This window comes from Cyprinodon variegatus, unplaced genomic scaffold (genome assembly GCF_000732505.1).
Source record: "Cyprinodon variegatus isolate N-32 unplaced genomic scaffold, C_variegatus-1.0 Scaffold410, whole genome shotgun sequence".
In the NCBI taxonomy this organism is placed as follows: domain Eukaryota; kingdom Metazoa; phylum Chordata; class Actinopteri; order Cyprinodontiformes; family Cyprinodontidae; genus Cyprinodon; species Cyprinodon variegatus.
In genome coordinates this window covers 208,087-224,980 of record NW_015150863.1, presented here as the reverse complement: position 1 = coordinate 224,980, position 16,894 = coordinate 208,087, and the positions used below count along the sequence as shown (strand labels likewise).

The 16,894-nt window shown below is 38.4% G+C and overlaps 1 protein-coding gene across 1 annotated transcript in view; it reads left to right on the top strand.

The window, feature by feature from the left end:
* lpgat1 (lysophosphatidylglycerol acyltransferase 1) overlaps window positions 1–12,593 on the top strand; it is a 55,160-nt gene extending 42,567 nt beyond the window's left edge. Inside the window, exons 7-8 of the mRNA XM_015388003.1 lie at window positions 9,039–9,145; window positions 9,259–12,593. Of these exons, the coding sequence (XP_015243489.1) occupies window positions 9,039–9,145; window positions 9,259–9,410 (259 nt within the window). The 3' untranslated portion in view covers window positions 9,411–12,593. The remainder of the gene's footprint in view (window positions 1–9,038; window positions 9,146–9,258) is intronic.
* Window positions 12,594–16,894: the final 4,301 nt, after the last annotated feature.

The window sequence follows — 16,894 nt, the reverse complement described above, 5'->3', positions numbered from 1 at the left end:
TTATTAGTAGATGTACATACAGCAGCTCTTCTGTCAGCAAGTTCAGGCACAGCTGAAAACAGGACAAGGCACTTTAATGCATCTGGGTCTGAAATCCGACATCATCAGCCTGCTTGTTTCAGTGTCAGCCTTATTACAGGGCGGCTGTCCTCTGTTCTCATCTGTGGGGGCTCTATAGGCTGCATCTGCTCCTGACTATTGAGTAATATTCTGGCTGAATCCACATCAAGGGCTCTTCACTTTTTCAAATCCTCCTCCTCCCCTCCCTCCATTCCTCACCCATGCCATATAATCTCAGCCTCCCAGATTGCAGCATCATAAGCTCTCTGTGAATGGCAGATGGGAAAGTTAGGTGGGAGTACAGAGGCCGAACGAGGGCAGAAGTGGGTGTTGGATACATAAAAATCAGTTTTCCTTAAATGCACCATCTCCTCCTTTTCTTTCCTTCTTTTTTCCTGGTCTCTTGGTGCTTGGTGTGCTTTTCTAAAAGCTGCTGTTTGGAAACATCTGAAGGGTGATGTGATTTATGGAGTCTGACTCTGCCTGGTCTGCTGTTCAGCTGCACACCTGTTTTGTTTTTAAAGGCTGATTAGTTTGCAGCAGTGAATACTGATTTGCTCCCCGTTATCTCTCTAACTACCTATTATAAAATCGTTGACTTAATGAAACATTAGTCATTCGTTATTTCTCTACGCTAATTAGTAATCCAAGGATGTTCCTAAGGAGAGGATTTTCAAGGTGCTTATCTCAACAAAGGGGGAATTTAAAAAGATGAATAAATAATAATAAAAAAAACACCTCCTGCATTAAAAACTTATTAGTAGAATCCAGGATTCATACTTCAATAAAGGCAGCATCAACGTTAAAGTATTTCTTTCATTTACGCAGTTTCTAGATTAATTACTCTGTTTTTAGAGGGAAAGAATAAAAAAACTTAGATAATTTAGTCTTGCCACAGAAAAAAATGTTAATGAAAACTTAAATAAAATTAAATGTTTAAACTTAGTAAATTTACTCAAAAAAAATTTAAGGAAATTAGTACCACACTTAATATCTCATCTAATAAGACTGCAGCCACCTTGTCGTTGTTTACTATTTCTAATTCTGTGTTTCTGCGGGTCATTAAAAGTCATTAAGTCATTAAATTATTATTTTTTAAATTAAGGCCGGAATTGGTATTAAAATTCATTAAATGTGATTATTATGGCATTTAGAATTTATTAAATGTGATTATTATGGCATTTAGAATTTATTAAATTTGATTATTGTGGCATTTAAAATTCTTTATTTAACAAAAAAAAAAAGCTTTGTTCAAAAAAGTTAGAGAATGGGGAAAATGCTAATTTCAACAAAAATGGCTGGAAATCGAGGAATTTGGGAAATGGCTGCAGCCTGTAGACGGTAAAGATGAAGGATTTTGCCGTGTATATATGAGAGTCATGGGTACTTGTTTATGGCATTAAAATTATTTCTACCGGTAAGAGCTTTAAAAAACATAAAATTAGAGTTACTCATTCCTGTATAAACCCTGTAATTGTTTCATCACTGAGATTTCCATAGAAGACGGCTGCTGTAATGTGTGAACATGTTTAAGGGAGCATTGTCCAGATATCTCAGGTTATCTCGCTGTAGATGTTTTGATGACCAAACTTTATTTTCCAAGTGGAAATCACTACACATTTTATTTATACTAAAAAAAAATGTAAAATTTCATTAGGATAAAACTATTCTGAGTAAGATATCCAGACCCAAACTACTAGAGGACAGAGGAAGGCATCATCTTCCTTTACCACATATTCATCCTTTGCTTTACACCATTTAAGTGTTTTTTGGAGGATTTTTTTCCAGAAAGCTTCAATTTTAGCCTCATTCTGCTGAAAATGTCCAATATATCTTTCCTATAATGTAAGTTCAATTTCTGGGGCTGCTTGAGGTGTAGATTAACATATCACAACGCACTTCCAGTCAGCTGGCTGAAAGAGGGCCCTCTACATCCATTTGTTTTCTTTTTCTTTTTTTTTTTTATTGGATAACAAAATGATCCTTTAGTGAGATTTGATATGTATACCACACTTGGAGACGATGGGGAAAAAATTATCAAAATCACTTTAGAGGGTGACAAGAAAAAAAAGGAGACTGTCTTTGCGGAATAAATTTGTTTGTTTTAAAAAAAAAGTTTTCTTAGGTTCATTTTCATATCAAGGATATTTGATTTAGAAGTGCAGAATATTTAATGCTGCTGATAATATTAGTATAAAGTGGCCCAGTTTAGATTTTTACAGCATATAAGAGTCTGTAAATGCCACGTCAGCGACCTTGAACACTCCTACATTGGATGGTTTACTGACTTCTCTGCCATTATCCAGTCTGATCTTGGTGTTTCGTCTCCATCCACTGTTACCAGGCGATTTATTGCCCTCTTTCCACCTGACTCTTGTGCTGATAACAGAGGTATAGGGTCACTGTGACGGGGGGAAAGTTGGCTCGAGCCACGTGGACAAGCAGATAAAAGTTGGGACAAAATACATTTGCAGCTCCACGTCACGTTTCAGATAGGTTAATGTTAAGCAGACGGAAGATAAGATAATTCAACATTACCTCCACAGCCCCAATCTTCTGTTCATTTTTTTCCTTTTTGCAGCAAAAGCAAGAGGGGAAATCTCAGTATGAACGTGAGAGTTTTTGTAACGTGATGCTGACTCACTGTAGACCTGTGAGAGGAAATTAAATTCTGGTCACTGTCATCATGCTTCTCCTGTCGCTAAGAGGAGTGCAACTTAAAAAATAGCACTAAATAAGAGGTGGTCACCATGCTCTTGTTAGGATGGAGAGAGACCGCCCTACGTCACTTTAAACAGAAGAATTATCCTCACTTAAACTTTTAAACAGTAAGATTTTCATACAAAATGACGATTAACTATTGAAACCAATGACAAATCTTTCAATAAAATTAACTTTAAATGATAAATTGATCAATCTTTTTCTTCAAATAATGAATCACATAATAACGATGAATAACTTCGAAATAATAAAGAAAAAGCAGGTAACAAGGACTAATACTATTATTAACCTCACTTGGCATTAACATAAATTAAAAATGGAATGGAAGTTTATAGATAGGATAAAGTTAATAATATGACCTGCTGCAGATATAAACGGCCTATAAAAATAAATTGAAATAATGAAATTTAAAAAGTAAAAGTACGGAAGAGGATTAGGGCCACTGGAAAAAAAAATTAACTGATTTTTAAAGTTTATTTCAGTTTAGTATGGGAAAAAAGTCAGAATTCTGAGTTTCTTTTTAGAATTCTGACTTTTTTCTCAGAATTCTGACTTTTTTCTCAGAATTCTGACTTTTTTCCCATAGTAAACTGAAATAAAATTTAAAAATCAGTTAATTTTTTTTTCCAGTGGCTCTAATCTTCTTCCGTATAAAAGGAATAAATAAAAATGATTTAAAATTATCCAATATTGATACAGCAAATAACTAATTATAATTAATAAAATGCATACATTAATTAACTGCAATATAATGCTGCGGATGCATCAAGCCGTTTGTCTGTGTTTTCTTTTTTAAACACTCCTTCCTTTGGTATAAATGTTTTCCATCGCCGCACCGCATCATTTCCTGGAGCAAAGAAGCGAAACGCTGTAAAAGTCCAAACGGAGCAATTACTGATCAGAGGTCAGCCATTCCTCTGACTCTGTCTGATTGCTGATAAGGGCTCGTGGTGGAGCGAGGGCCCTTGAGAGTCCACATCAAGTTTGTAGTGATCTCTATTAATGAAATTGAATCAGTGTTTGTGAAGCACAGCAGAGTTTGTTGACCTGGAATGATGCATAACGCCCTGGTCCTCACTATTTGAAGCAGATCCCTTGTGTTAGTCTTTGGTTCTTAATAGAGTCACCAAAGCAGCGGCTGGCATCAATCCATATAGGCTTGGGTAATAAGAAGCCTTTTACAGCCTAAGTCAAGTTTTATTAACTTCCTTAACAAGTTTAAAGTGGAAACAAAAGCTGAAGAGCTGTACAGAAGCTAAATGGTCCCTGCATGGCCCTGTTGGTCGGGCCCACTCTACACTGAAACATCAGAAATGAGAAACCAGCACCTTTTTATTTCTATATTATTTCCCAGTATGACCACGTAAAAATTTCCTCTTCGGGCATTGATCCTTCAGTAATTACACCAGCTGAAACGTCGCATGTAAGGATGTAATTAATCTCTTGCATAGATCAAGGCGTGGGAGAAGCGTGACGCTGAAGTCTCCTGACAGCAGAAACTCCAGCTCTCCTCTATTGGCATCAGGTTACCAAGTAGGCCGGTGCCAAGTGGGTTAGAGTGGAGCTGAGAGCGCAGCTGTGGCAAAATGCCAACACGCACCAACGCCGCCATCATCACTACCATCCCCTGTAAATACAGACGCCAGCATCTTCCACACTTGGCACAATGTTGACGCCTCCGTTTCCGCTCCACTGGAAGCAAAACCCTCTCTATTTCACCTAAAAATATGATATATTGTATACACCGTTTTTCCAGACTATAGAGCGCACCTCACTTTAAGCCGCACCCATAAAGTTTTTTTAAAACTGAAAACGTACATAAAAGCCGCACTGGGCTAAAAGACACCAATACCAACTGAGCTGTCCCCCACCAAACCTGTAGGGGGCGCTCTACATATATCCCCCTAGAGTAGGGACGAAGAAGAATATTAGCTCCTGTTAGCTTGTTGGCTCGCAGCAGTAAGAGCTTTTAAAGATGAGGGTTAGTCAGCTCTTTACAGGAGTTGAGACCAGTCTGTTCACTGGTTCAACAGCTTTAATACGGCAAATAAATGTTAAAATGTGTGAATTCGGGACATTTGTTCTAGTTCTCATTTGTTCTGTTGTGCCTGCTGCTAGCATGTTTTTGTGCCAATTGAAAATTAGCCCCTTCATCTTTGATTTCCATCTTTGACTTTACATTAAGTAAAGCAGTTAGGAAAATCCACAGAAAAGCTGCACCTTCATATAAGCCGCATGGTTAAAACCGTAGAAAATTCAGGTATTACACAAATCCATTATACATATTCATAAAAATGTAAATAGTTTTAATTTAATGTTATCAGGTTAAACAACATAACTACAAATGCATGCCACACTTTTAAAAACTGCTCCAATTCACTTGGATCTATGTAAAATCCCATTAGCATTAACATTTGTTGTAACATAAACAAATTTGAAAAGGTGAAGGTGCATGGGTATGTTAGCAAGACATGTAATAGCTTTTCAGTTAACTACTTGGTTTTTAATTATAGGAGTATTTAACCAATAAAAGAGCTTATTTAGGGATCAGATGTCTTCCAGGCAAGTTAAGAAGCTCCTCAACTTCCCCTGCGTCGGCCAATTTTCCTCAAAAGGTCATCTGCTGCCGTATTTCCAGATGCGGCCCCCTGGTCGCCCTTGATAAAACAAAGCCAGCTGATGAACCAGTGAAAAGGAAAGATTTACTGCTCTCTCTCTCCATCAAAGCGCGGGGACCCTCCTTCAAACCTCAGCTGTTAAAGCAGCTTGTGCAGCTGCTCAGAGCACCAGACGAATCTGATTTCTGCATGAATATTTCAGCTGCAGGAAAAGCACGGCGGCGGCGGCCACCTGCCACCTAAGCCCATAAATGCTCTAACACTGCTAAGTGGCCTGAGCCAGCTTCTGTGTCCTCCCCCCCGCTATCGGCTTACACTTCCTACCTCGGAGGCCTCTTGGAAGGTTGAGACTCTTTCTAGGTTTACTGTTTTGCATTCGATACTTAATCATATCGACTCCTTAATTTACAAAATTGATGTAGTGAAAGAACTGTGTTTACCCTTTGGGGCTTTATAAGAGGTAGTGTCGAGTTATGCATCTGTTCATTGATCAAAATGTAAGAAGTGAACACATTTGTTCTGTTTTCCAAGCATTTTGACAGGCAATCTAGGTGAGTGGTTCCTCGGGAACATCATTGACCTGACAGACACCTGATATCTGCAGACACAGGAGAAGGGCTTTGAGAAACAGCTTTCTTTTACTTCTAATCACAGTATCAGGTTCGACAACACAGAGTGGTGTCAAAAAAAAAAAAAAAAGGAAAAGAATTCCATTGGGTTTCTTAGATATCCTTAAGCGTTTTACACTCGTTTTACTCACTCCAGGTATTTTCTCTCCATACCTGGGCCTTGTTCAGACCTGCCAGCGACTGGTTCTCACACACTGAGCTGCTGCATAATAAGCACACGTTTCATGAAGTCCATGAAAAAACACTGACCTTTGTGCATCAAATTTATTTTGTAGATTCATTATTAAGAAATTCTCTGATTGGAGGAAATATTTATATAGTGGGTTTTAATTCTCCAGGAAATGCTTCAAAAAGAAAAAAGGTGAGTTTAATTGAATTTTGAAAAAAAACTCTCCTAATTTAAATGGTAAATGGCATGTACTTATATAGCGCCTTTATTCAAGTCAGGAGACTTGACCAAAGTGCTTTACATTCATTCACCCACACACTCACACACTGATGGTGGCAAGCTACATTGTAGCCACAGCTGCCCTGGGGCTCACTGACAGAAGCAGGGCTGCCGTACACTGGCGCCACCGGGCCCTCTAACCACCCTCTAACCACCATCAGTAGACAATGCAGGTGAAGTGTCTTGCCCAAGGACACAACGACACTGAAAGTCGGAGTCGGGGCTTGAACCACCAACCCTTCGATTTCAGGGCAAACTCCTACATCCAACGCCACTGTCGACCATTTAGTGATGAAGCTCAGGATTCCTTCCTAACATTATTCATAGCGGTTTATCTTTTGTTTAGAAATATCTTTCTCTTTACATGATGCAAAAATAGATACAAACTTCTTGCATGAGCTGCACTGTATGGGCCTTTGTGTGTCTGCTTTTATTTTGTGCAAAACCTGTGCAAAAACAGAGCAGATTGCATCGCTGCAGATTTATATCCTTTTCTTTTGGAATTTAACTTTTGCAAAGGACGTGCTCGATGCTGGCGTTTCCATTTCTCGCCGTAAAATGAACAGCGAACTTCATCAGAAACCTTATTTTAGTTAAAATAAAACAGATGGAAAATCAGGAATTGAAACAAGAAGAAATGGATCAAGTCAGTTTATTTAGTAATAAAAACTGCATTAATTAAGGATTTAAACATTGATGCTTTCAAATGTGCATTACCCATTGTCCATGTTATAGTAATTGTTTTAACGCAGATTATCTTTATTGCACTTCTAGCTGTAACAGATCATAAAACTCACGTCTATCGTGTTTAAAACACTGATTCAGGCAAACGAGCTGCTCTAAATCGTGCAATCATACATGAATTAATGGCGGTATCGGTCCAAACCTCGGTGCTCTCTGCATCTGTTCACCTTCACGGTGGAAATGTTGAATGCAGAGGAAGTGCTTATCTGAAGGAGGAGATTGTAACCTCTGTTTGGAGGTGACCAGGAGCTGCCTGGTGTGTGAACGCAGCTCACTAGAGCCCCCTTCTGGTCAGAAACCAGATCTCATCAGCCCTTCCATGACAGCACGTGGAGCTGACCCTCTTTCATCCTCATTTGTCACATTGATTGCAGGAATGTAGTTTTAGGAAAACAACTGATGGAACGAAAACCGGTTTTTGGGACAATGATGACTGCATTATTGTTTTTGTTTTTTGTTTCCACTATTTAATTTCCACTATATATTAAATTTGTAGCACACATGTGAAATTATAGCTATTACTTTTTTGACCAAAATATAAAACGCTACTTTCTATCAGTTATTGAATTGGTTAATCACCAGCTACCAATAGTTATTATTTATCATTCAGGTCTTAATGCACCTCACTAAAGCCGGTTTTACTTTTTTGTATATGTTTTTCAACTTTGCAAATATTTTTATGCGTTTTGTTCAAAGTATTCTTTGAATTGCTTTTGGAGTTTTACTAAACTATTATTTCCATTTAATCGATAAGGACTCCTGCAATATTTATGCGTTGTTTCCAGAAAAAAAAAAAAAAAAAAAAACAGCTTTTAAAAGTTTCATCCATTGATCAGAAATATATCAACATGATATTTAGAACCTGTCTAAATAGGCCTGTTTTTCCATGGGCCAGATGTTTACCAAAGGATCTAAATGCAAGTAAAAACCTTTGGATGTCTCTGTTTCCCAGCTTGGTTCTTCTTCCCAGTTTCTTATCTGTATTCAGGGAAACGGGTTGAGAGCTTCCCAAGCTGAATCTCTGAGGCTTTTTTTTCCTTTTATTATTATTTTTTGCAGTGCTGCTTCTCCCCAAATTGCGACTGACTTCTCACTTTCTTGATGGCTAAACTGACTGAGCTTTAGCAGCTTTAGATGAGTTTTTTCCCCTGACTCTATCCTCCCACTCCCTTGTGAGTCATTTAGTGGAGCTCCATGGGTCTGTCTGCCATCGGAGGCTCCCCTCAGCACTTCTGTCTCTCTGTGGTTCTCCGCTGAGGCTGCCAGCTAATGAATCCCTAGAACGTGAAAAGGAAAATCAGCAAACACAGACGGCTGTAATGATGAAATGCTCTGTTAGGGATCACAGCTGGGTCTTAGTTTGAACTGCCTGGATGTTTTAACTTTAGTCTGAGGCGTTGATAAATACTGTGAGTAGGCCTGAAACAATTAATCATATTAATCGATAATTGAAATAATCGTCAACTAATTTAGTAATCGATTAATCGTTAACTGGAATATAGAGACTGTAAAATATGCCTTTAGCTGACAGAGCACTTAGGCAAAAATATATAAAAATGTTCCGTTTAAGATGATAAAAAAAAGTTTTAGTTTCACTTCACTAAAGAACATTTTGCTATCCAATTATTAATCAATCAGTTGAAAAAAAGAATTGACAGATTGTTTTCGGTGCCTGTTTTTATTACTGACTACAATAAAAGGATCCTGCTCTCATCTTTCTACATGTAGTCTTCTGTAGTTCTTGGACCTCAACTACAGATAAATACTTTTTCTATTGTTTTTTTAATCATTATTCATTGTTTTCATCCTGTGTTTCAGGATGTATCCAATCAAAGAGGTTCCTGTGGAGGCCGAGGCCCTGACTAATTGGCTGTATCAGCGGTTTGTGGAGAAAGAAGAGTTGTTGGCCCACTTCTACGACACAGGTATGTCTGACCCGGTGGTTTGTTCAACAGAACTGGGTCATTATCCTGCAGGAAAAGCTCGTTCCAGTCACTTTGATCAGAACCAAATCATGTTTTTCTTCCTCCTCCAACAGGATCGTTCCCTCCTCCAGAAGGCCAGAAGGTGGCAGCCTCCCGGCAGATGACCCTTGACCCTGTGTGGCTGTGCATGGTCCAGTCGTTTGCTTTTGCTTCTGGCTACATGTGGTACAATGTCTTTCAGTACCTCTACTGTTGTTTATTTTGAGTGCGCGGACGAGCTGGGCGTCTTTATTGGACCGCTGGAAAAGCCTCAGGATCAGTCGCCGTTTGTGTGTGTGACCAAGTGTCACACTCAACCCTGCACCCCCACCCCCCTTACGATGGATGAATGTACATCTGCAGGATAGGAGAGACCGCTTTGGAAGCAAGGAAAAAACTAATCATAAACACAGATTTCAGTCCATAAAATACAAAAAAAAGAGGAAAAACAGTCACACACATAGGTGTCGCACACAGACCCTACGCCACACACTCGCTGCAGCGAGAATAATCTCCCCCCATCCCCTCACTATTCACATTTTAATGTTTACACGTCCTCATACATGTAGACACTTACATGACTTTTATTGGAAGGTGATGAAACGAGGCTCAGGACTCCTCCAGAAGATGCTCTGGACCGGACTCTCTCCCCGTCTCCGAGGCTTCAGCCGTAGTAGTTTTACAGAGTATGCAGTACATCTGGACATGTTTGTGAACAGAAATACGTTCGACTAGAAGCTAACCCCACCCCCTTCCTCGATTTCCTTCCCTGTGAGAGTCGCCGAAGCCTCCCCGGACCTCTCCGTAAGCCCGCCGATGATTCAGCTGGCTACACGTTGCAGGGCGAGTGGCTGCTTAGATGTTGAGGCGACGCAGCCGGCCGCTCCTCTGGCCTTCATTGCACTAAGGATCCATACTGCCCTAACTGCTCCCCACCCCTGGAAAGACTTCAAAATGGTAGCTGTCAATCTTTAAGTTTATTTTACGTTCTTCCTTTAACCCGCATATCTTCACAACATCCGCCATTGTATATGTTTTGTTTTTAATCATCAGGACCTTCTGTCGATGTGTCTGTTGTGGCAGAGCTTGCTGAAAAAGTGGGATTTATGTTTTTTTTTTTTTTATTTGGTATACCGCAACAAAAACCTAAAGGGATTATTGCTACGATGCATTGTTGGAGGGAAAAAAAGACGGGACTTTCCTTAACATTTATTTAAATAAATAGGTTTTATTTAAATTAATGAGAAATTGTTTTTAAAAATTTAATGCAGCAGGAAAAGACGAGCAGACTGCTTGTGTAAAACTAACAATGCTGTGTGGAATATTTTACCCCTTTTTGACTTTTTTTTTCTCCGATATTTACACTTAAACGCTTCAGAACATAAATGCAACTTTATTATTTGGCAAAGACTAATAATAATAGTAAAAGCTATTTTAAATTTAAATACTGGCAAATAAAGCTGCCACCACCAACCTGCCCTATGTAGAAAAAAAAACAAAGATGATAAAAATTATCCTCTGCATTTTATACCCATAACTGGGTATCAAAGGCACTCTAGCATTAGCCCTAACAATCATGGAGTAATTTTCATTCGCAGAACTGTTTTATTTTAGCCTAATTTCTACTTATTTAAAGTCATATCACTCCATCAGATTTAGGCCAGACTTTTACAAAGCTACTTTGATCCTTGTTTTATTTTTTACCTCATTAAATTAGTTTTCTGAGGAACTTTGGATTACTTCTCTCCTTTAATTAATTGGGTTCGAGTTAAAGGGGGTGAATTGGACCTTCTGCTTCACGATCTGCTGCTAGAGAGCAGAATTGTTGGTTCTGTGAGTTGCACCAAGTCATAATCGTAAGCTTATCGGCTATTTCCATTAGCGAGGTGCGACAGTCCGTACTGTTCTCGTTGGTCCGCTGTCGCTCACTCGCTTATTGTGGAATAGCAGAGAAGAGCTGCGCTCTGGAAGTTATTTGTTTCTTCGTGATCTCCTGAAGGAGACGCTCAGCTGTGGCGTAATTCTGATTGACCGGCTTCTTATGAAAAAGGATTCGGCAGCATTTGTTGTTTTTATTCGTCTACTTTGTTTTATTTCGGCTTTCATTTAGGTGATTCTCGATTCAAATGTTCTAAGTGACTTTGAACAACTTAAATGTGGTCAAACCCAATGAATTTACTCACAAAAGGGTTTTTCACACAGGGCCTGGTTTTATTTGGAGAACTTGTTTTCTCATCATTATGAACGAGGTAGTTATTTGAAAACTACTCAGGTTATCGGCCTATTAACAGTTTGATGATCTGAATCCTTTAATTGTGATTTTTTTTTTTTTTGATTAAATGATGGATAATTGTGAAAAGGGTGGAAAATCTTCGACAGCGCCGTCCCTCGTGGGTTCCTCCTGTTATCCCTCCACCTCATCTCCCAAACTGAATTACACTCATGTGTTGATGCAGGAGATTAAACTTTGGTCCTGATAGTAATTTCAGCAAGGCTGAGTGGAGAAATCAGATGTTTAAGCCATAAACTACTTATCGTTCCTTGATTTTTTATTTTTATTTTATTATTTTTTTAATAGAAAGCTACCCTAATGTTTAGCATTCTACATTAGAGATTTTGGCCTACAGAGTTCTAGGTGTCATAACTGTAAATTTACAGCATAACTTGCCTAAATGAGTGTGTGTGGTCGTCTTTACCCCCATTTTTATAAATAAGAGTCATGTCGTGTTGCTCTGTGACGTCACAGTTTTCAAACCATTTCACCTGCAGTGGTCATTATTGTTCATTTCATTTTCTTTTCTTTTTTTTTTTAATTAGATCATTAGGTTATTTCTTCATGTCATGGTATGTTTCAATCTTGTACATAACAAAGTTGAGAAAATGTTAGAAATGACTGCAGTGTCTCTCATTGGTGGTTTATTACAAGTAAAAAAAAAAATCTTATTTTGAAATATGAATGTTTAAGTATAAAAGAAGGATTTTACCTTAACTTTACAGTATTACCCTGTATTTTATTGTTTGTTTTTATTTTTGGAAAATGTGTATAGCTGCTGAATCTCTGTGTGCTGTGACACATGGGGCCCCAGTTGCAAACTGTTAAAATACTAATAATTATTTAGAAGAAGAGATCTCAAGCCTTACCGGACGTGCCGGTTGAATACAATCTTAAAATGCTGTTTTCCTCCCGTTTCCTCTTAATACCGATGGGGTTTATGTTTTTTTTATTTTATTTCTGAAAATGGTTCTGAGGTGTTGAAAGGAAGTCGGTGAATAGGAAAGGAGCGGCTCGTCATGCAGACGAGGGAAGCTCTCTCGAATGTACACGTGTCGTGGTTTTTAAGGTTGGTATTAGTGACTTTCTTTGAGGAGCAGTAGTTCTTGTCAAACTAATGCAAAAAAAAAAAAAAAAGGTGCATAGTTGCTGCCCTCCTGCTGTGCCACTGTTGGTAAAAACTGTGTGAAAAAAGGGCTACCTGATTAGGTAGGTGAAAACATTTTGAATCAGACTGTAAATGTGTTTCATCCACTGTCCCCTCTCAGACCCCCCCTCCCCTTCATTGTGAGAGTGACTTGAAATAAAGCATAATCTTTCTGCTTTTATTTTTTTGACTTTAATTTTAATGTTTTCGCCATGTTTCCAAAGAAGGCAGGGAAATGTTTGCCAAGATGTGGTTTTAGGACATGAACAGGATAGAGATTAAAGCATATGCTAGAACCGTCTCTGATTTTCCATTTTGTACCTCTCCTTTTAATTCCTAGCTACACAGCCATTTTACAACACAAACAACTTGTGCTGGAATAAAACATCATAAAGATCCTAACGGTGTGCAGCTCTTTTCTTCTTTATATCCTTTGCATTAAACTGATGATGGAAGCCTGGTTCCTTTGAAAACTCAGTAATATAAGCAGCAATTAAAAAGCATGATTTAGACAGTTTATTCAAACCTTTTTATGTATGAATCTTAAAAACTAGAATTAATGGAATTAATCAGGAATATGTAAAGGTTATTTAAGTTAAAAGGCACAATTAGTATTACATTTTTTTGTTCTGTTAACATCTTGTTTTTATTATTGTCTTTTCCAAACTGCTTTTAATTAAAACGTATATTTCTTGATGAATAAACTAGTCAGGCTCTGTGGGATTGATAGTCCTCTTGCGTTTGGAAAGGGTTCCATTGCCGTTTCCTCCGTAAATGTTTGTGCCCTTGTGCAATGCACTAAAAGCCATGTTGCCTACCTATCAGTTGTAGTGGTGCAACTGCTAGTGTATAGCACTTTTAATGGTCAGTATGGCTTAAAGAGTTTTGTTGATGTTCCATTTATAAAGACTAGTTACATAATAAGGCCATGAAAGCTAGCTACCAAAGTTAATGGGCAAACGTGTTAAAAACTAAGCAAATAAGATCAGTTTAAAGAAATGTTTGATTTTGTTCTGATGAAAGTTAGTTTTATGTCTTATTCTATTTATTTCTGCCCATATGTGTATGTAGTGCTGTTACAAATGTTACCTGCAAAGGATAGCATTGGCATCCAAGTGTAAACAAATATTCAAATTAGTTTATTTATATAGCGCCGATTCACAACACGTCACTTTAAGGCTCTTTAAAGTTCACCAGATCATAGAGTCAAATTGATTCAAAGTTTTCTATCTAAGGAAAACCAGTTGATTAATTCGAGTCATTGACTGGAAGGCAATCCCTCACACTAAGCATGCTTGTAGCAACAGTGGAGAGTAAAAACTACCTTTTAACAGGAAGAACCCTCCAGCAGAACCAGGCTCAATGTGAGCGGCCATCTGCCGAGGCTGACTGGGGTTCAAGGAGACAGAAGCAGAGATACAAAAAGCAGCTGTAAAAGGCGGCCCCGTCCAGGAAACACACAGCCAGGCAGACGAGCTCCGAGCCAGCTCCCATGCCAGAGGATGATATATGGAAATATGGACTCGTATGTATAACAATCATGTTCTCGAGGCAGTTTATCACCCAATTAAACATATTTGATATGAAGAAAAGGTATTTATTCAAAATGCAAAAAGAAAGGATAAATGGTTTGCTATGACTCATATTGAAATACAAGTCTTTAAAGTAATCAAGTAGACTTGGTTTGAAAAGATAACTTTACAATGAGTGTTTTTTTTTTTACTACAAACTTGTTAATGCAGGGGTGTTCAAGTCCAGTCCTTAAGAGCTGCTATCCTGCAACTTTTTGACGCAACCATTTTTAACACACCTGAATCAAATAAGTGGCTCGTTACCACACCCTTGCTGAGCTACATGAGGGGATTGAGGCTTTAGATTTAGGTGTGCTAGAGAAGAGATGCATCTAAAAGTTACAGGATGGCAGTTCTGGAGGACTGGACTTGAGAACCCCTGTGTTAATGCATTTTATTCAATCACACACAAACAAAAGGCTATATATTTTTTATTTTATCCTATTTAACGCCAGTTGCTTCAGGTTCAACATATAGAAAACCTATGAAGATGCAAAAATATTAAGGTAAAAAACTGCATGACTGTGAGAAGGTTGCAGGAACTTTTAGAAGTTCTTTTTTTTTTTTTTTTTTTTTTTAGTTTTCAAATAACTTTTTTTGTATGATTTGAGCATAAACAAAGGTTGTTCCAGCTCGGCCGTCTACCTGTTATTTAACTATGCTGTCTGTGTAAGCAGTTTATAGTAGCTGGATTTCGTTACATGGCTCCTATTTCAGGCGTTAATTCAAGCGGACACTTGACATGATGACTGTTTACACTTCAGGCATGAAATCAAAACCTTCATATTCACAGATTACATTAGTAGCCTTAAAATTGTGACTTTTGTCCCATTATTAGAAATCCTGCTTTGTTTATCTGCAGAAATGTTATATTTCTTCCTAATATTACAACATTAATGACTACTATCATTTCTCTTATACCATATAAATTAATGTTTGCCTGTAACTGACTTCTTAAAATCCTTAGTTGGCAGTTTATGAAAGTTTTTTGAGCCCTGAATGAATTTGAGTGACAGTAGTAGGTCAGGTCTGCAGAAAAGCCAAACGCTTTGAGCAGAAAATGAGAACTGAGGCTGAACAACAGGAAGCGAGCTGGAAAATAGGATTAAATATGCACTGAGGTTTACCAATACGGCCAGGAGACGAGGCAGGGTTTTCCACATGGTGTGTTTATAGAGCAGGAAGAGTTCTCCAAACAAGAGAAGATGAAGGTCATCCATCTGGGACGGATAAATACATTTCAAGACTAACATTAATGTCCTCTGCAGATACACCAGTGTTCATGTCCGGACACCTGCTCTGAAGTATTGCATTGGGGGGGCTGCTCCCTGAGGTCCCCAATGTCACACTTTAATGTCTCGCCTTTGGTGGATGCTTCAGAGAGGCGACGTTCCCTGACTCAGCAAGCAGTAAACCATCCAGGTGTGAAGAGGAAGGCCGTCCTGAATGTCACTGCAGCGGTCACACATCTCCAGCAAATCAGAATCGGTCAACAATAATGGGTTGTATTGATTTAGGAATGTGTTTTTTTTTTTTTTATTGCCGGATGTATTGTGTTTTACTTTCATTGGAGCCATTAGATATATTTATTTATATGAGGAATAAAGGGGGAAGGTGGAAAAGAGGGATGGGATTTTTCCCATGGAAGTCCATAGTAAAAAAACTTTGACTAGCCTCTGCCTTCATGGATGCCATACCTTTGAAGAAAAGTTGAAATAATAAGCCACCTTTGTTTTCGTCTTTTGCTTCTTTTCAGCATTTTAAGCCCTTTTTGCAACCATGTAAAACTCCACTTGTAGAAACTTTTCTTCACCATTCAAAATATTTTTTGTAGGAGTGTTTTTATCTAGCTGACTAGTCAGAGCCAATAAATATTTCTATGAAGGAAAACATTCCAAACATTCTTACCATAAATCTATAGCAAGCCAAAAAAAAAAATTAAAAAAACGCCTCCTCACAAAAGAATTAAGACTAAACAGAATATTGTAAAACATAATAATATGTTGAGAGAACTCAATTCAGATCCAGAAAACCATTTATTATCCATTTATTCCAGTTTTTAGGTCTTAAAAACATCATTCCAGCAGAAAAGTGAAGTTTTGATCCAATTACATCACTTTTCATTTGTAGTCTTGTCTTGATGGCTCTTCAATTCAAATTCTACCCTGATATAGAGAGTTAGAGGTCACAGAAGGAGCAAAATAGATTATTAGAGGTTACTGTGGGGTGGAGCTGTCCATCCTTCCTGCTTCTCTGCTTCATATAGTGCTCTCTCACAGCGGCAGATGACATGAGAGTCGCCCAGGGCACCCGGCCTTCTCTTGTTTTGTAGCTGTCAGTTTTACAGTCTCTCACCCCTCCTGCAAATGTTTCTGGCCACTATCCAAGCTCTTCCAGCTCTTTAGAGGAATGACCTTTGCAGACAAACAGACCGACGTGGGAGCTCAATCGGTGTGTGTTGGCTGGCATGGGGAGAGAGCTGAGAGGATAATCTGAACTGTTACCAAGGCTGCTGCCCCACTGATCAGACTGTCAGCGGGCAAAAATCACAGTCCATTTATCCCAGGAAGGGTTCACACATATAGAGAAATCATCCTTAGACTTAGGCTTAGACAATACACTATGAAATGTATACACTTGGTGTATACATTTCATTTTGTACAGCTCTCATGACATTTCCATTTCTTAAAGTGCAGAAGTGATCAAATGTAAACATAAGA